At 36.2% G+C, this 21,841-nt stretch overlaps 1 protein-coding gene across 1 annotated transcript in view; it reads left to right on the forward strand.

Annotated features, from left to right (window-relative positions):
- The first annotated feature begins 564 nt into the window (after positions 1-564).
- Positions 565-21,841, forward strand: part of LOC122810864 (guanylyl cyclase-activating protein 2-like) — a 91,910-nt gene continuing 70,633 nt past the window's right edge. The window contains exon 1 of the mRNA XM_044082416.1: positions 565-943. Coding sequence (XP_043938351.1) covers positions 749-943 — 195 coding nt within the window. The 5' untranslated portion in view covers positions 565-748. The remainder of the gene's footprint in view (positions 944-21,841) is intronic.

Raw genomic sequence — 21,841 nt, forward strand, 5'->3', positions numbered from 1 at the left:
TCCCATATTCCTACTAGAATCAGGAAGAGTTATGTACTATCTGGTATTCACATTTTATGCTAATTAAATGTCCAAATTTTTGGCTGGCCTGAATGCACTTTTCAAGGTCTTTGTTTCTATTTTCAATATCTGCAAGTTGAGAAGTATGATGCCCCCCCCCCCGAAAACAAGCAATTATGTTTAGATATTACTTTGCTAAAATGGGAGTATTCTATAGTTACACTTCATTACACATCCCACCAGTGATTTAAATTTATATTTGTATTTCTGAAAACATGTAAATAGTCAGTTATCAGTATAGGCTTTCAATGTATTTAAATGCTAGTAACAGGCTGCCAACCAAAATACACAGATTATTTAAAATGAAATTGAATATAGTGAGAGAAAGCTCAAAAAGTACTATGTGTACTTAGAAAAAATCAGTTGCCCGATGTCCAATAAAAATTAACTCCTTAGTTATGCTCTAAACTCATGAAAGCAGGTTTTGTCTTAATGTACGTAAGTGGTGAAAGCTTTTGTTTTGTTTTTGTCTTCAGATTTTAATCATGGAGAAAGGGATTTGTTTCCACGGTGCTTGGTATCTTAATAGTGATTGAGATTTACTATGTCAAGCGCTGTACATTCTACAGCATTGAGACAGTCATTTCCAGAAGAGGTTTGGCACCAGCAAAGAACATCCATTTGACTTCTGCCACCAACATCACAACAGAAATCTGTGTTCTTCTCTACAAACAAAACTGGAAAATTGATGGGACAATCCCAGACTAAGAACATGGAAGAAATTGCTGTAGCAGACCTACAAGAACTGTATAAAAAATTTGTTACAGAATGCCCGAGTGGAGCTTTGTTTTTGCACGAGTTTAAGAAATTCTTTGGTGTAACATCAAACAGTGAGGCATCAGAATATGTGGAAAGTATGTTCAGGGCATTTGACAAAAATGAGGTAAGCAGCAAAAAGAGTTTTTGTTTTCTTTTTCATAATTTATATAGCAATGACTGTTCACCTGAAGCGAAGGATGTTTTCCAAAAGGCAGAGCTTTGATGACTGATTGGTATCTGACAGTGGTCCTTTATTGCTAAATAAATTTTTTATATATATATATATATATATATATATATATATATATATATATGTATATATATATATATATATATATATATATATATATATATATATATATATATATATACCACACATACACACATTAAATTTTTGTGCTATTTTATTAAAAACTTTTGTACTTAGTAATAATAAAAAAAATATATATATATATATATATGGGTATATATATATATATATATATATATATATATATATATATATAGATGGGAGCGTTACAAAATCCTGAAACCAAAATCTTGAAAGTTCAAAATACTGAAAACTCAAAATACTGGATCTCATAATACTGAAAATACACAGAATACCAACACTTACCATATTCCAGCACAAGTACTTATAGAAACAAATAAACGGCAAACCATATTACTCTTCTCCAAGTATTAGCAGGGGGGGAACCCCCTTCACCCCCCCATGTGGGGGTTGTGCCCCCCCCACACACACACACACCCCTGCTACTTAAATATATCAACTCCGAGATTCCACTTAGTATAGTGAAGTGCAGTCTCGGAGTTGATATATTTAAGTAGCAGAGGGTGTGGGGGCGCAGGGGTGCATGCCCCCTGCTTATAGTTGAAGGGTAATATGCTTCTGTATGTACTTGTGCTGGAAAATAGTAAGTGTTGGTATCCTGTGTGTTTTCAGTATTATGAGATTCAGTGTACTGAGTTCTGCTGTGGCGACCCCTAACCGGGAAAAGCCGAAAGACATAGCAGCAGCAGTATACTGAGTTTCCAGTATTTTGAACTTTCAAGATTTTGGTCTCAGGATTTTGGCTTCCAGGATTCTGGGATTTCAGATATTAGCAATATTACTAAGATGGCACAGCAGTTTAATTTCTTTCTATTCATATCTGCATGGAGATAAAGAAGAGTTGTTCAGCAATGTCTATTAAGTGGTACTTCTTTCACTTAAATGCTGTGGTAGCAAGTTGCACTATCTTGTAACTTTGAAATCTTTCTAGATGGCTGTATGTAAATAGGGACTCTGTGGAGAAAGACAAGGACTGCAATTCCTCCAAAATATCAAATATTGCTATGATGTTTTCTTTGTCTTTACTACTGTGTATGTCAATTGATGCACAATGTGTTTACAATAACAAATCCAACCTGCAATGATCACATCAGAGAACATCACAAACATAAATTCTATACATCAAGGAACAACACAAAAATAAATTCTACAATTGTTAGTGTTGTTGAACATTCTGAGGAAGTTCAGCAGTTGTGGTTTTATGTAAACACAACTGTAATAATATGTCTAGGATCAGTCCAGACCTGATAACTCACAAGCACTAAATATGGGCACCGACCAGTGTCAAACAATAATCATTGTGTAACCCTTTAGTTTACCAGAGCCATAAAGATAAAGGGTGACTGTGTAACATTGTCACTTATTTAACAACAAACAACAGAGCTGTTTGTTAATCTGGAATCTGCAGAATGACGATTGAGAGATCTGTTACTACAAAAACCTCAAAGTACCTTAACAAGCATGCTGCATATGACAATGCACAGTCACTTTATAGTAAGTAATCAGACCTACAATGATTGCATCAAGGAACATCACAAAAATAAATTCTGCAGTGGGAAAGGTTAACTTTCAACAAACACACCAATAAAAGCATTTTTTGTGCAATCTGGCTGTACTCCAAGTCAGGGTGGGAATGTTGTGCCAAGTACACTTCCTGCATCTTTATATATACAGACACCAAATCGCTCAGCCTTGCAGCTAAGTGGAAAATTACTCTACTCCCAATGGTCTGCAGTCTTAAAATTAATATTGTAGACATCTGTAACTAAAGTAAGTTTCATTATATACAGTCAGGTATTCCCATTCTGAACAAAGCTGCATCTATGTATCATTACCCAATATGTTATAATTCATATTTCAAATTATAATATTTCATTAAAAGCATCCATGAGAAAAAAAAGGTGATAAAAGTTTACTTTAGCCTTTCTATTCTTATGTGTTCAGGTCCTGCTGTATCATCTCTTCCCAGTTTCTTCATGAAATCATACCTGTTTGGTATGTATAGCAGTACTAGAAATATGGTGGGAATAATTTCAAATCTATACAACAGACTGTTACTTTGTGACCATGCTGTAACAAGGACATGACTGGATGCAGAATAGCTTACAAAAGTCCATTACTTTGTGACCATGCTGTAACAAAGGCATGATTAGATGCAGAATAGCCCACAGCAGTCTATTACTCCGTGACCATACTGTAACAGGGCATCATTGAATGCAAAATAGCCTACAACAGTCCATTGCTTTGTGACCACATGCTGTAACAAGGGCATGACTGGATGCAGAATAGCATACAGCAGTCCATTGCTTTGTGACCACATGCTGTAACAAAGGCATGATTGGATACAGACTAGCCCACAACAGTCCATTACTCTGTGACAATACTGTGACAAGGGCATCATTGGATGCAGACTAGCCTACAACAGTTAATTGCTTTGTGACCACATGCTGTAACAAGGGTATGGTTGGATGTAAACTAGCCCACAACAGTCCATCCCTCTGTACTATAACAAGGTAGTGATTGCATACAGAATAGCCAACAACTATTTTTATTTGTCTTACAAACTGGTCCATAGAGGGCACCTTACAGATTTCAATTTTTGTGCTTAATCCAGTGTAATTTTCTCAAAATGACATTGGGAACTGTATAATCAAAACAAATACTGCTTCCATACAATTTTTAAAAATATTTTGCTCTTCTGTTTTGCAAAAGGAACTGGTAAAATGTACCCTTGCAAGCCAACATATAAATGCCTATAATAACGGAATTAAAAAAAAAAAAAAACCAGAAAGTTCTGCAGCCTCCATTCAAATGCCTTGCTTACTGAATGCACTGGATAAACTGACCATATATCCAGGTAGAAGTGAGTCTTGAATCAGCTACACACACACACACGTGTGTGTGTGTGTGTGTGTGTGTGTGTGTGTGTGTGTGTGTGTGTGTGTGTGTGTGTGTGTGCATACATACATATAAGGATATAGATATTTATGATTATAACAAGTTGTGCAAATGGTAGAATCGTATTTGGTAGAAAAAAGATTAGTCAGAATTACATTAGGTAGAAAATTAATTTGGTAGAATCTCATTTAATCTGAAACAGACTAAATACTTTATTTTTTCTGCAAACTAAGACACAGATTCCCAAAACATACAATGGTTAAAAATAAAGCTGCAAATATTACTTGCATATTCTGATTTCCTCCCACCAGCCAAAACATGATGTTTAGTGACTGGTCTAAATTATCCCTGGATGTAGTACTTTCTGTAGCCCTTGTGACCTGTGATATAGCTGGAAAAGATCTGCATATATCAGTTCACCTACAGAGTTTCACAAGTAATTAAATAAATATAACGAAGTATGAGAATAAACTGGGTAAGAAACTCCATCAATGCAGAGCAAGTGCAGAAGATGATTGGAAACCCATGAGAAAGAAAAGGATAAAGTGAGATGAGAATTCATAGTGAATTTTAGAATGTGTCATGTTCTTTGGGTTCCCCATTCTTCCCCAAACTATTAAACATAGCCTACCTGCCTCATGTGTTCAGTACTTCTGGTATTCATGGACACTGAGCATTGGAGGTGAGAGCTGGGGACTGCGAGGCCCAAGATGTTACCAGGTATCATGTTACAAAATGATCCTACGTCTTAGTAGTGTGGTCTGTAGCACTTCCCACAGGCTCTGGACTATGTACAGTGCTTAATTTTTGAAGGTAGCATTCATTTATTTATTTATTTAGTTAGTTTGTTAACCAGTGTAAAGCTCTGCTCCACAAAGATCATTGTAAGCTCATCACAACAGAAATACAACAAAAGATGCAATAAACTTTTATCAATATCAATGCAATATTGATAATGTAAAAGCAAATGTGTAGAGAGGTATAAGTCACAATAATATGTAGCATAAATGAACATAATTTTAAGCAGATGTGATACAAAAATTCAGTCTGTAAAATCAGTAAGAATACTTGGACACTGTCATAACATCGTACAACATAATGTTACTATGAAGAAAACAATACAGAAAAAGTATTTATAGTATGTATTATTGTTGGGCATGTGCTGTGAAGAATAAGGCTTTAGTAAAATGATGAGCGGAGAAAGGGAAATGAGAGAGTGAGAGACAGAAAAGGTGGAAAAAATAAACAAAGAAATGCTGGGGGGGGTGCACCTACCTTCTAGCCAAGGTCAGGAAATCTGGGCAGTTTTACAGGAGTTCGGGAACATGTTTACTGGTAAGCTAGGGTGCATCCACCTGATGAAGCGCCATGTAGATACAAGGTCTCAGCTTCTTTTTGTGTGTCAGAGCATCAGAGCAAGTTAAGCACACATTAAGAGGGACTAGTGGAGATGTTGGATTGGGGGGGGGGTTAATCCAGGAGTCATATGACAAAAATATAAGCTAATAAATATATTGCTTTATTTTTAAAACACAGTAATGGCATATATTCCTGGAATGCATAGTCTTAAGTCCAGGAAGCCGGCATGGAAGAAGGGATAGGGCAGTAGGTTGGGAGCATCAGATGATGGGCCCCGCCAAAATGATCCAGCTGGGCCCCATAATGCTAAGGCTAGCCCTGCTTGAATGTTCCAGTGATTGCATTCATGACTGGTAATACTTCGGAATATGAACAAGTTTCCCTCTGTGGAATACTCATAGGCCATCTGTATTCTGACTGGAACCACCCATGGAATCTGCAGCAAGAAAACTTTATTTCTTTAACATTTGTTGACGGGGAAAGTGTGACCAGGCCAGAGTCCATTTTCCATGGAGGCCCAGGGAGAAATGCTCCAGATACATGTCTTTGGAATGTATGAGGAAACTGGAGCACCCAGAGAAAACCCACATGAACACAGGGAGGACATGCAGACTCTGCAAAGAAGGCATTCCAGACAAGAATCGAACCCCAAACCTCTTTCTGTGAGGCAGCAATGTTAACTGCTGCACCACTGTGCCACCCACTTTGGGACACGTTATTAGAGCATGAATGGGAGCTTTTAAAGTCTGTAGGTAAAACAGTGTCTGCTGGATCAGGAGCTCTCTGTTGTAAAGATTGTTGTGAAGACTGAACATTCCTCAGACTGTCAACACAAACAATTAACTTGGAATTCCACACTTAGCTTGGATACATAGTTAAGGTAGATTAGGCTCTTGTACAGTAATGGACTTGCTATATGCCCTGGCTATTCTTAGCTCAGCTGGATTCAATTAATTTACTGAAACACTGAATTCAGTTTGTGCCTCATCATAAACTGAATGAATATTGTCATATATCACACTAAATTATGTTATCATCTTTAGTCTGCAACACAAAGAAATATGGTTCTGCATTTTACTGCACTATTATCCTTGCAGTGTCCAACTCTGTTTTTTTCTCCCCCTCTAATGTCAAGCAGATGGATGGCTTGACCGGCCAGTGGATGGGCAAAATGATTTTGGTCATGTTATAAATCTTTTTACATGAAGCTTTGCTTTTTTGACTATTGTTTTTTTGACCATTTTACTTTACTGTTTGGTATAGTATTATTCTTGAGTTAATTGTTGACTAACATTAGCATGTCAGGTTTTATTGGTCTTCTAAGCATTAGTTGTAAAGGACTCACTCTTGGAGTAGCTCAATAGTCCAATAAAGCTTAATGCATGTCAGGCATGTCAGTTTGCCTTAATATATATATTGTACTGTAGTGAGCACTTGACATAGCATAAATGAAACAATAAGTAGCCACAGATTGTTAGAAATCACTTGAAACAAACTGCATACCATTGTCTGTAAATAATTTTATTTGTATACTGTACCTCAGAAACATAATACTGAATCTGGACATTATTGCTTGGCTCCTTGTATTTTGTACATGATTTATTTTAATGTCATGTGAACAATTTGCTACAGTTTAAAAGTAAAAAAAAAAATCTTTTTTTTTAACTAAAATCTGAGTGCTATAGTTCTCTGTGCAGGCAAGGTATAAACTGTAGTAGTGTTTTTTTTAACTGAAACATGAGCGCTGTAGTGCTTCATGCAGGCCAGGTATAAATTGTAGCAACTGTTTGCTACATTTGTAACAAGTAGTTTGCTACAGTTTAAAAATATATTTTTGTAACTAAAATATGAGCACTGAAGTACACTGTACAGGCAGGTATAAACTGTAGCAACTGTTTGCTACAATTTAAAAGAAGAAATGCTTTTTTTAAATAAAATGTGTTAAAGGAGGGTTGGGGCAGGGAACAGAAATGGGACCTGAATGGCTGGGGCTGGAAGGAGGGGGGTGCATTATACATCTGGCCACCTGCTTGGTGTGCCAGTAGAAGGAACATCCATTTTTCTTCTGGGGGGAGTTTGCATAGATCTAACTGTAATAAGCCAATCCGTCCATCCATCCTCAACCCCTTTTTCACATTTTTGCACATGGGGTCGGGGTGTCACTTCAATAATAAGCAGTCACAGCTTATTACAGTGAAGTGTTTTTTTGTTTTCATTCTTCACTTGAAGAGCTGTGGGTGTGTGGTGCTGGTTCATAGCACTGGCCCAGAGTGCTAAATGAACCAGCTGAGCTTCTAAGTGGTGCAATGGGTAGAATTACTGCCTCACAGCAAGAGGTTCTTAGTTAGGATCTCAGCTAGGGAGCCTTCTTTGTGGAGTCTTCATGTCCTCCATGTTTCCATGTGGGTTTTTTCTGAGTGCTTCAGTCTCCTCCCACATTCCAAAAACATGCCGTTAGGTGGCCTGGAAACTCTGAGTAGTCCATATGTGTGCACGTGTGATGCATAAGAAGGAAGTGGCAATCTACTGCCATTTCTACCTTTACCTTGAAAACTCTGCTGGTAGTAGTGCTTGTTCATGGATTCACTGTAGGAGACAGACATGACTTGTAAGAACATGAGCAAGTGCTGTCTTTAAACTCAAATTATGCATTTGCTTATCTGGGCTAAACATCATATCATGATGTTATCCATAATTGCAAAACCATCAACACCTTTAAGTAAATCAGTCATTTTACATTGGAAAATGTCATGTGTTGAGGTTATACCAAATGGCAGGCTTTTGAAAAATAATTTTCCCTTAGGGATAGTGAAAGATATCAGCTTTTGGCTTTCTGGGTCTAATGGAAATTTTGAGAAAACACTGGAAGCATCTAGCATAAAGAATACATTTGCATTTATTAACTTGGGTGCTTTGTCTTTGAGCAACAGTAGTATAAAACCTTCACATAGAGCAGCATCACTGGGCCTTTTAAAATCAACACAGATTCTCACTCGACCGTTAATACAGGTACCACAGGAGCACACAGCTCAGTCAGTTCAGTAACCCTTTCAATAATGTTAAGGTTTTGCATTTGTTTTCGGACTGCTTCAACTTTAGAGAAGAAAGTAAATGAAACCCTTTGACTTCCAAGATATCTACACAGTTAGTAACAGCGTAATTTCAACTCTCCCAGTCTGTAAGCAGAAACTCAGAAAGAGAGCTAGTGAATTTGACTTTTTGAGTAAATTTCAGTTACTGGCTAGTAAGTATATTGCCTGGATGCCAGCATAGAAAAAATTTAGAGAACCTAAAAGAAAATAAACCACAAAAAGTGAGGAGAAAACACTGGTGAGAAGAATTCAGCAAAAAGCAGTTCAAGCTCCAACTTTGGTACAAGACATGGTTTCTAGTAATGTAGAGGAAAATAAGCAAAATGTGCCCAGAGCTGACTAAAATAAATGAAACACTGAAGGAATATATCAACTCAAATAATAAGTCTGGAAATGTTTGAAGAAACTTTAAAGATGAGCTGATAAAACTGCACAAATAAGAGGTCAAAATGAAGAAAAGGCTGACTGAATATGAGACTGCACAAGAAGAGATGTTTCAAAAAAGCAACTAATAAACCCAAAAGCTAATCAACAAAGTAAGAAACAATAAGACAAGAGTATGGAACGTAAGGCCACAGAGACCACACTAATGAAAGTATACTGTTTAAAAAGCGCTTTTGTCTTATAAAATCAAGACTTCATCAGACAACTAAAATAAAAAAATCTCCAAATGAGAAATGAAGTCTTGACTAATAAAGGGATGCGTCATTGTTTTAAATGTAAAACAGAGAGTAAAAATGTCACACAGATAACTAACTGGTTAAAAACACAAAAAGAAACATCTAGCAAAACTAGACTTCTAACTGTGTGATACTGTAAACCTCTTACGTTAGAGGCCTCATGGGACATATGCAAATCACCTTTTAAGGATATCAGGTGTTTCAGCTAAATGGCAATTCTGAATGTCCATGACTTTTAAGTCTATTTATGAAGCCTCTGATGCAAGAGGTTTAAGGTATCACATTGTTTTAAATGAAGGTATTGTAATTTTGTTAAAGAGGGTGAAGTTTTTTTTCCATTAATGGCACTGTTATTAAAATTTTGGGTGATTTTATCTGTAGTTCAAAATGGGTTGTTTATATTGTCATCTACCAGCTGTGTTTGTGTTTTTATGTTGGAAAAACAAAGAAAACATTAAAGGAGAAAATGTATGAATATCTATGTGATATTAAAAAGCTTAATTTAACTAATGCACTTGCAAAACATATTAACTTAAATCCTGGACATATGTTTCATTTTTTTTTGTTGTTAAACAGATTGTTCCTACCATTCATGGAGGTCCTTGGGGCTATACACTTGAGAAGAGGGAGTTAGCTTGGCAGTTTAAATTAAATGCTGCTGTTTTTCATGGTATTAATGGTAATATTTCTATATCTTCTTTACTGAAACTAAAAGTTTATAATAGATAAACAGGAATTATCTTGGTTCCATTTTTTTATATTATATTTTTTTATACATTTAATGTATGCATTTATTGTGTTTTTATTTATATATATGTATATATACATGTATTTGTTTTTTGCAGATTTGTATCTTTAAGAAGGTGTGGGAAAGATTTTTTTATGGGGAAATGATCTTGTGATTTTAAGATTTAAATATGGATGTTTTGGTATTTTAGTTGTCTGATGAAGTCTTGATTTTATAAGATGGAAGTGTTTATTAAGTAGTATAGTTTCATTACTGCAGTCTCTGTGGTCTTATGTTCCATACTCTTTTCTGTTTTATTGTTTCTACAGTTCAAAAAAAGTAGTATTAGAGTACAGAGCACATAGGGAAAACCTGAGATTTTCTGCTGTACGAGAGAAACTGGAAGGAACAGACTGTATTAATTTTATGAAAGCACAAATAAGCAACTGGACTAGTATTCCATAGCTGGAGTTGTTAATTAAAAGTATTTGACTCCATTTGGTGCTACATGGTTTATAGTGGATTTTTCTCTGTTTTGGCTGTTTGCACTTGTTTTCACTGTGATTTACCAGTGGATTGTTCTTCTTTTTATTGCTTACAAGAAATTTTTGTTTGCTTTGATCCATTGGACATGACTAGCGCCATACCAACAGTTTTGGCATCCATGAGTGGGATGCCTATGGAAAGACATACGCCTGTTACAGATTTGTTGAATATATCAGAAAATCCATTGTTATCTGTGTTTGGAGAAACTTATGCATCATCTAATTGAAATGGAGATTTGACTGAACAACATAAAACAAAAATAAATATGTTTGAAAGTAAACTCCAGTTGCTTAAGAGGGTGCAATGGCAACATTTACGTTTTGAGAGCTATATTAAGCATAAAATCATGCCAAGAGGTTTACATTTGTTAAAAATGCCTACGTATGGTTCAAAATATCCAGACTTGTTAAAAAGATGGCAAGTTTTGAATTTAACTTGTTCACTGCAATATATACACATGTTGAATGATTTTTTTTCAGCCTGTATCATGAGTTAATGAACAAGATAGAGCTTAATCAGCATTCAAGTCTACTTTGCAAAGCTATTGAACGGGTGAAATCTTATGAAACTAAGCTTATTGCCATGCAAAAAGAAAGTTACAGCGGGACTATAATGACTTTAAAACTAGGCAGATTTTTGCCTGGTCCAACAAGAAAAGGAATCCTCTTCTATGTCAGAGCAATTTGACTGAGCAAGCACAGACATTTAATGAATCACCAGATACTCAGCCAGAACACACTCTGGATACTCATGTTGTTTCAGCTTCTGCTATATCCAATGAGATAGGGAATTCCCTTATATGTCAGGTTCATCCGGAGTAGAGGGAGCAGAAAGTTGAAAATTTACCGGTCATATGTTCTGTGACACTTGTGGATTCTAACATCATTTCAGTCTTGACCCATTGGATTTTCTGTTGTTAACACATTTGCCGCTCCTTTTCACACAACAGCACAAGCGGAAGAAGAGTTACAACTCTGAGTATCGGACATGGAAAAGGCAGTACCAATGTCCCAACCATGAGAAAGCTTAAGCTCTGCTTCCGAACTTGTCTTCAACCTCTCAAGGTAAGAACTTAGTATTTTTGAAAAAATCAGTTCTTGAAAAAGAGCTTACGTTCATTCCTGCTTGTACAATTGACGTCTCAAACTATTACTGAAATTAGATATTTTGTTAGGTAATTAAACTTGAATATATTATTTGGTGCTAAAAGTGATCATAATAGTTTTCTGCTGAAAAGGAAGAGCACTTTTATATCTAATATTCACCCTGTGACACAAGCATTTTGAAGTGCTGTTGAGCATGATATATATTTATTGTGTCAGCAGCAAAGGAAGCAGCACTTTCCTAATTTAAATAATGAAGAATGTAAAGCTATTCAGTCTTTAATTAATAATGATCAAATAGTGATTAAAAATGCTGATAAAGGGGGTGTGGTTGTTATACTTGATACTTAATATTATAGTATGACCATGGTAGAGATGATGAATACTAAAGATTATAAGAAAATTAATAGATCTGATCGGATAAATATCATTGAAAAGATTGGTGAAGATTTGTGTGAGATGTATCACAAAGGTTATATAGATTTTAGTTTGTTTGATTATCTTATCACTGTTTCACCCACTACACCCCTTGTTTATGGAATATCTAAACTTCAGAAGTTGCAAACAAAACCACCTCTGAGACCAGTTGTCTCAGGTAGGCAATGGGTCACAGAGCCCATCTCTAAATATGTTGACTTAGAGTTAAAAAAATATATGCATTCAGCATATACTATTATTAAAGACACTTCACATTTTCTTAAATAATTGCACATGTGGGCAGAAGATAAGCTCATTAGTAGTTATATTTTAGTCACTTTGGATGTTGACTCATTATTTACGTGCATTTCCAATGATTTTGGCATTGACAGTATCAAATATTTTTTTCTGGAATATGCACAAATGAATGAGGCTAAGGCTTTTGATTCGTGTAACTTGTTACATATCATATTAGATAATAACATTTTTATTTTTCAAACACAACTGTACCAACAAATTACAGGTGTTGCCATAGGCAGACCTGTAGCAAATATGTATGCAAATATTGTTATGTTTATGTGGGACGTACAAAATATTTTATCTAATTCTTTATATAACAAAGTTAGTTTTTACCATATATTTGTGGATGACCTGTTTCTTATATGGATAGGTACTTTAGAAGAATTCAACATTTTTTTTAACTCATTGAATACATGTACTGAATTCCTAATGTTTAAGAAAGAAACATCACTGCAACAGGTTTTCTGAATATTACTTTATTCAAATCACATCTGGGCAGCCTTGAAACTAGGTTATATAAGAAACCTGTTAAAAGAAATACATATCTGCATTGCACTAGTATGCATCCACCTTTTATTTTTAAAAATGTTGTTGATAATCAAATGAAGTGTGTTGCATGACCGCATACTGAAGATAATCATATGTTGTTACAATTAAATAATACAGCGCATGATCTTATATGTAGGGGTTATAATAGTAAAGTTTTTAATGACACTAGAGATAATAAAATTCAAGAACGTGATGCTGACGTCAGACCAATTTTCTCTAAGCAGCCCCACAATATAGGTATAGTTCAGCAAAGTAATGTTAATAAAGTTAGAAGATGCAAGCTAACTTATAATCAGGATACAAAGGCTGTTAAAGACATTATTAATAAATACTGGTCTATTCTGTCTGCAGTACCGGAGATTAGGAATTCTATGGGTGATAAACCAACCTTTGGTTAAAAAAGATGTCCTAATTTAAAGAATAAACTATGTTATAAAGAACAACCCGGAGGTATTATATATTTTAATTCCAATCAAGTAGGAACACATAAATGTAATAAATGCATGCACTGTACCAGTATTGTTGTATCTTTCGGCTTTTCCCAGTTAGGGGTTGCCACAGCGGAACTCCAGTCCGCTAATGATTGGCAGTAGATTTTTATGTACCGAGTTGCCAGCCCTGACGTACAACCTTCAACGAAGGTATGCCCATTTACGCATGTCTCCACATAGAAAACACTTCAGCTGAGAATTGAACAGGACAAAGTCTTATTGTGAGGTGATAACGCTACCGCAGCACCACCACCGTGGTTGCACTGTACCAGTATTAATACTGATAAAAGTTTTACCCATCCAATCACTGGCTAAACATTTAATGTATGAGTGTTTGGAAATTTTGTGATTCTAGGAATATTATATATGTAGCTACTTGACAGTTATGTGATGTATATTATGTAGGAAAAAAAAAAGAAGGTTGAAAGATTATATTAGTAGTCATCTCTCTGAAATTAATAGGAAACAACACAAATGCATTATATAGGCATATCTATAACACAGGTAACACACGCTATTTTAAATTTATGATTTTATTTCAAGTTAATAAATTTCTACATGGTGATGACATTGTTCAATGTACTGAATTAGAGGAATATAGATTGATTTTGTGACATAGAGCTCATATATTTCCAGGTTTAAATTAACTTGTATCTTTAAAGCCCCATTTCAGAGAATTACATCACAGGGTGTAATTGTGTCATGTGACTTTTACCATGTGACTTTGATCTATTTAAATGGTTTTAGTAATTGTTTTAAATGTTTATGTGCCTGAGGAAGCTTTTAATTGAAACTACAAAGTTGCATATTAAAGTATTTCACTCCAGTTTGGTGCTACATGGTTTATGGTGGATTTTTCTCTTTTTTTGGTTAATTGAAAGGGCACATCATGTCTGTGCTCCAAACCTGGACAAGAGAAAGCAGCCAAGACCTCTAATAGTAACAATGTAATCCTACCAGCAGAAAGAGGTTATCTGACAAAAATGTGGCAGATGGAGTAAGTGCTAAAAGCTGGAGACACCAGAGTGTTTGTGGAAAATAATTACTCATTGTACACCAGGCAGAAGAGGAGGAAATTTATTCCAGCAATCAGAGAATATTGAGAGGCAGGTGTAAGATTCAAGCTGCTGTATCCAACTATCTTCAGAATATTTTTTCCTGGAGAGTCAAAGTCATTTTTGATGCAGAGCATGCTAAGGAGGAAATCTAAAAGTTTGCCCAACAAAAAGTGAGCTGTCAAGCAGAAGGGGATTCTGCTTTTTATTCTTCTGATAATAAAGCTCATAGAGAGACTATGCCAGTGAAACATTTTCTTGAGAGACAGGGAAAAGTGAAGGAGTTAACTAGAGGAATTGGGAGTACAGTGGAAATGAACCATACACTGGGAATGGGAGATGAAAAACCATTAACTCAGAAATTAATGAATAAATGTGGGATTATAAAGCATCAATTACATTTGTGAAAACTGACTGAATAAGAAAACCAGGAAATATTGGATTTCTTTTGAGTTTGTTAAGCTTGTAGGGGCCTCCAAAGCATATGCTGTACTTTGTGTAATTAATGTTTGGAAGAACATTAAGGAGAGGGGAAAAGGAAGGATGGAGGTAATTCTAAGTAAAACAATTTTTGTTCTTAACAGTATTTTTTATTAAACATGACATACACTGTATGTTATATAGTAAAGTATTTGCAATCATTTTTTGCGTGTTATATAGATACTAGAGTAAACAAGTGCCATTTTCCCTTCTTTTTTCTTTCTTCTTGTTTAGTTTTAAGAAATGTAGGCACTGCAATAAAAAAAAATGGAAGAAAGCCTGGACAAAAGCATATTTAAGATAATAGACTGTAATCTTGGATTGTTGAGGTGAGAGTTGACAGGTTGTAAAAGTATACAGACCATGATATAATTAAAACTGATATATATATATATATATATATATATATATATATATATATATATATATATATATATTTACTTTTGCATAGGGAATGGCTGGATTAAGGCCTTTGGTTTGATCTAAAAACACATTTTAAGTAGAAGCAAGTAAATAAAAGAACACTGAATATAATGAAAAGATTTCCTTTAACAAATAAATGTTCATAGTGCAACATAAAAAGCTTGTAGCTGATGGTAACTGTGTATCTGGTTTTCATGTTTCTATGGAGGCAAGCTGATAAGAGGACAATAAAAACAGAATCTTTTTTTCTTTCAATGGCTAAAAGATAATGGTTTCTGAAAGCATTCAAGTTGTTTTCTACAACTGGGAGAGGAATAAACATAAGACAAAGACAGCAGTTAGTGTAAGTAGAAGCACAGGCTATACCATGTGTCTTAGCATTGATAATAGGTCAGCTAAAGCCTGTGAGTGTAGCTGTCAATCTGGGACAATTGTCCTATTAGAAGGGTTAAATTCATTATTTAAAGAGGCACATAGTTTAAAACCAGCTTTCTTTGTATTAATAGGTTATGGGGTGTTTTGTGTGTGTGTGTGTGTGTGTGTGTTTGACAGTTTTCATTAAAATAAAAAAGTCTTGTAAGATGTGACATAGGTTCAAATGGATATGACAAGAAACAACTTTATAAAAGATCAACCTGTCAAAAATTAGTTTATGCATGTAATACAAAACTGATACTAAACATTTTTAAAAGAAAGCTCTTATATATAACAGATGGTTATAACTTCTTATCATAATGGCATCACTTTCTATATTATCATTGAATGTGAATGATGTCACAAGTATAAACAAAATGGAAAGAGAAGTAAACTATGTTAAGAAATGCAGAGTGCAACAGTTATGTTATAGGAAACACATCTGGAAATAACTAAATGTGAATTGGATAAAGAAATTATTTCAGACTATCTGGGACAAAGGGAAAGGGAAGTACTTACATTAATTGCTAGAGGAGTTCCAGTAGTGATAAAAGAGCTAAAAAAGATAATAATTGTAGATTTGTTTTAGCAAGGGGCTACTGGCAAGGGAGGAAAATTACACTCACATGTATTTATATTCCACCAAAAATTGCACAGTGGAGCTTGAGAAAATTCTGGAATAAATAATCAGCTTTCAGCAGGGAATATTACTTATTGATGTGGGCTGGAATTTATTTGCAACAGTAAGCATGTATCGGGGGGCCTAGAAGGGGAAATGTAACAAAAGAGGGCAGATTTTTAAAGAAATTTATGAAAATATTTTGTTTGGAAGATGTGAATTCAGTAGGAACTTGGAGAGAATTTACATATTATACCCCAAGGTACAAAAACTGGGCCAGGCTAGACAGGAACTATATTTCACAGGAACATGTGAATTTAATAGAAAGTTTTGACACGCATCCAATAACTGTTTTACGTCATGCATAAATAATACCTAAAATAAAAATACAGGATAATGAAATACAAATGAGACTCTGGTGCTTCCCCACCTATCTGTTAAACAGAGAGGAATTTAAGGAATAGGTAGTAGAAATTATTTATGAGTTATTACAGAAGATATACATTTCTTCAGTAAATATAGCTAGGGAGTGGGATAAAATGAAAGTGGAGTTTAAAATAGGGTAGAAATAAAAGAAAAAGAGATATGGTGAATGAGTAACTAGAATTATTTAGAGTGACTAACAAAGGTTAAAGTATTACAGAATGGGGGAATGTCACAGAACAAGAAAAGGTCCAATTGCAGAGTGCTAAATTGAAAATAAGGAACAACTTGGATAATATGCTTGAGTTAAGAAAGATTGCTGTTAAGCAACCTTTTTTTTTTGATAATAGCTCCAGACCACAAAAGCTTTTACCACAATGGCTCAGGCAACAGAAAGTGGAAAGAGTTGTTCCCAAGCTTAGGGAGCCTATAACAAAGAAAATAACCAAAGGTCTTGTAGAGGTATTAGAAATACTTTGGAAATGTTATAAGAATCTGTATAACACAGAGAAATGTGGAAATCAAGAAAAAGTACAAATGAAAATGTTTATGAAAGAATGAAATATGCCAAAGTTAGAAGCAGCAGAGTTTGAATTATGATGATATATAATTAAAAAACAGTTAGACAGTTAGGACAGGAGGAGGTGAGATGTAAACAATTTACAGAAGTATCCATGAATAGATGGTATTATTGTGGAAGTCTAGAAGCTAGAAGGGAAGAACATGACAAAGAGTGAGAAGGTTTTGTTTAACAGTATTTAAAAAGGAGGAGAAGCACCAACATCCTGGAAGGAAGCTATGGCGGCTGTGCTACCTAATGATGAAAAAGGCCCATTTCTATTCAAAACCATGATTATAAAGTGTTAATGTCCTGTCGTATTGCATGAAAGTTCTGGAGAAGGTGATTGATAAATGGATACTCAGAGTAGTAGAAAGTAAGATGGGAGGTGAGCAGTTCAGATTCAGATCAGGATGCATCACAACTGACCCAATGTTTGCAGTGAGACAGATAGATGAGAAGAAGCTAGAGAAGAGGAAAGGGTCTAATTGGGCATTCCTAGACTTGGAGAAAGCATATGACAATGACCCAAGAAAGTTGATTTGGGCTGTACTGCAGAGGTTTGAAGTCCCAGAAACATTGGTAGAATTAGTGCAGGCTATGTAGAAGGACCCAATGACTCAAGTACGAACAGTGTTTAGTTTCACAGAAGGGTTCCCAGTTGGAGTGGGTGTGCACCAGGGTTCAGCTCTGAGCCCACTGCTGTTCATACTGGTGATGGACTACATTAGCAAACAGGTTGGAGGGGACAGATCATCAAAGTTGCTGGATGCAGATGAAGGCGGCAGTATAATTAATGCCGAATGTGTGATAAGAGACCTGGGGACCCATTTGGACAGTAGTCTCTCCTTTGATAATCACATCGCCACAGTAGTCAGGAAATCCTTCTACGTGGCACACCTCATCACAAAAGGGTTCTCATGTAGGAGAAAAGAGGTCATTGTTCTTCTCTACTTGACACTCAGACCCATTATAGAGTACAACACCCCTTTTGGAATGTACCTCACAAGACATCTGCAGCAGTTGCAAAGGCCACAGACGTACCTCACAAAGAGGATTACTGGCCTCAAACAGATGCCCTACACTGACCCTGTCAAAAAACTCCAGCTTTACTCCATAGCATATCGCCTACTCTGAGGTGATCTCTGCCTAACATATAAAGCTATGTCAAACCCAGGGCTGTTGGACATGCTACACCTAAAGAAATCCCAATCACTCCAAGCTACATGGTCTAGGGACCTAAACCTTGTCACCACAATAAACAGGACATGCTGGAGGGATAGATTCTTGTCCCAGAGACTTTCTATACTCTGGAACAAGCTACCCATCTATGTCAAGCAAAGTTCCTCATTAGCACTCTTCAAGAAAAATCCTGATAAGTGGATGTGAAATAGGAAATACACCCCAGGGATCACTTTGGTGGCTCTGCTTGACAGGGGCACAGGGAAATAACTTTTATGGGTAGCCAGGGAACCTTGTTGGCTAGGCTTACTTAGGCCCTTGCGCTGATAGCCTCATACCTACCTATGAACCTATGAGCCTATGTGGCATTACAGGCAGACTCTGAGCAAGAACTTCAGCAATGGCTAGGGGAATGGAATGCAAAACTAAAGGCACAAGGGATGAAGCTAAGTACAGATAAGAAGGTGTTAATGGCAGCAAACAGGGGAAATCAGAAGAAGCTGAGAATTGAGACAGAAGGGAAGATAGTGGAACAGGTTAATAGCTTTTGGTATCTGGGAGGGGTGGTTGAGGAGAAGGGAAGTCTGAATGAAAAGGTCGAAGCTTAAATCAAAGGGGCTGCAGCCAACTGATAAAGAGTGTCAGTTGTAGTGTATGACAGAAGAATGCCAAAGAAGCTGAAAAGTAAGGTATACAAAACAGTGGTGTGACCAGTACTACTGTATGGTACAGAAACCTGGGCAGTAAAGGCAGAGCAGATGAGGACGCTAGAGGTGATGAAATGATGTGCCTAAGAAGGGTGGTAGAATACACAGTGTGGGGCAGATGAAGACATTGAGGGCATAAGAGCAGAAGCCAAAGTAGTTCTAATTGTAGAAAAGATCAAAGATAACAGATTTCTGTGGCCCAGGCACATGTGCAGAAAAGCAGAAGACAATCTGATGAAGAAGATTTGGGACAGACAGGAAGAAGATAAGAGGAAACAAGGGCATCCAGTAAATAGGTGGATGGATTGTGTGAGAGATGATCTGCAACAGTCAGGCGTGAGTATCGAGGAAGGCAGGAGTTTGGCATTGAATTGAGAGGGATGGTGACAGTTAACACAACACCCTGACCCCATTAAGAAAATGGGAAAAAGAGGGCTGATGATGATATCTATAATGGCTATAAAATGGCAAAGGTGATGCCAAAATTGATGGATATGGATCAATGTGGTTTTGTGGAAGGGAGGCAAACATTTGACCACATTATTATAACAGTGATGATCCAGAGGGAAACAGAATTAAAGAAAATAACACTGTTGTTGGTGGGTCTTGATGCTGAGAAATCATTTGACAGAGTAAGCTGGGATTTTACAAGTAGGCAATAGGTGCATTTGTAATCCCTGGCACAATAATAAGGTTAATTAGGAGGATATATGAGGGATCAGAGGTGAAAACTGAAGGGGGGGTTCCTCTGTGATAATTTCTATTTGAACACAAGAACCAGGCAGGGGCATCCTCTTTCCCCTTTGTTATTTGCATTATATTTAGAACCATTGGAAAAGAAAATAAGGGACACAGAAATTGAAGGATATAATTGGTATAGTAATCAAGAAAAGTTGGCTTTATTTGAGATGATATTAATTTATACCTGATAAAACCAGAAAATGACATTTCAGCATTGTGGAATATTCAGAGACAGTTTCCAGTATTTTCAGGATACAAAATTAATGAAGCTAAAACAAAAGGCAATAGCTGTAAATTATGTACCTGCACATGAATTTGTTCAGCAGTACCCATGTTTATGTGGACATGATAAAGTGAAGTACTTAGGAGTATGGGTTAAAAAGGATTGTGTTATGGCAGCTAAGCATATGTGAGAAGAGACTAAACAAAAGATAAAACAAAAACTGAAAACTGGAAGCTCTGTTTTATGGATATGGATAGCAAACAGTGAAAATAATTGTTTTCAGTCTCACGTTTTATGTACAGGTAAAGCATATTTTTAACAAACAGAAGAGAAGTTGTAGATAATTAATAAAAAGTTGAAGGATTTTCTCTAGGAGGGGAAGAGGGCAATAACTAAGTGGGATAAGCTGATCCTTCCAATAGAACATTATGGTTTGTGATTACCTAATTTGAAGAGGTATTTCAGAGCTACACCGTTATGGCTCCTTTACATAGCACAAGTAGAAAGATATAATTCAAGGTGGAAAGGGTAAGTGATGAAACAGGGAGGAAACTCAAGAAATAAGGAGAGACTGGGATTTTGGATGCAAATCCATAAGGAAAATAACAATAACCACAAAGTAGCAGAAAGTATTCTAATAACTAAGCCAACACAGGAATGGAGAAAGGAGATTTTGCCGATAGGGATGACTGCAATTAGGGGTACAGAGAATAGGCAAGAGGGGAAAGGGGAAAAACTGGCAAAGGAACCAAGGTACTGGAGCAAATAATTAGAGAGGAAAAGTTAATAGGATGGGGACAGGTCAAGAATACATTTAGACTGCAGGCTACGCATTGCCTTCCTTATCAAGGGATGATATCCAGGTATGTGCACAGAGAAAGGAATAGGTGGATCATAAGTGAAAGACCAGCACCAGTAGAGATTTTAGTAGAGTCTAGAAAAGAAGCTGCTGTTAAAAAAGGGATAATAAGTAAGGCATATAAAATATTGTATAATAACTATAGGATTCAATCAGATGAGGTTAGAAAGGATTGGAAGAGAGATTGGATAAGTAATTTACAAAGAAACAATGGGAGGACACATGTAAGGCTCCCAAATATGCAACAAAGTCTAGAAGATTTGGGATTTTTACTTGGAAGTGTTTGCATAGGTATTTTTATACCCTAAGCAGACTCCAAAGAACTTTTCCTCAGGTAGACTGCAAATGTTAGAGGTGTGATTGGGAAGAAAGAGGTAAATGAGAATGTATTTTTTGGGAATATAATGACTTAGCAGACATTAAAAATTACCTGCAGACTACTGAGTCAGAAATGCTTAGTAAGAAAACTGGTGTCACTAAAGAAATTATATTTTGAGCTGTGATACAGAATTAGAATTGCTTAGCTATAGTAAGAACTTGATGACTTTGAAACAGGAATTAGCATCACCATTGAGCATTCTTTTCGGGCATCCGTGGTGGTGCAGTAGTTAGCATTGTCACCTCACAGCAAGAGGTTTCCTGGTTTGATCCTTGGCTGGGGTGCCTTCTGTGTGGAGTCTGCATGTCCTCCCTGTGGTCGTGTGGCTTTCCTCCAGGTGCTCTGGTTTTCTCCCACATCCCAAAAACATGCTGTAGGTGGATTGGACACTCTAAATTGGCCCTAGGTGTGAGTGTGTGCCTTCTGGGAAGGTTGGGCGCTGGGCTGGCAACTCACCACTGTAAA

The sequence above is a fragment of the Protopterus annectens genome, chromosome 9.part0 (assembly GCF_019279795.1).
Source record: "Protopterus annectens isolate FY-2018-M chromosome 9.part0, PAN1.0, whole genome shotgun sequence".
Lineage (NCBI taxonomy): Eukaryota > Metazoa > Chordata > Ceratodontiformes > Protopteridae > Protopterus > Protopterus annectens.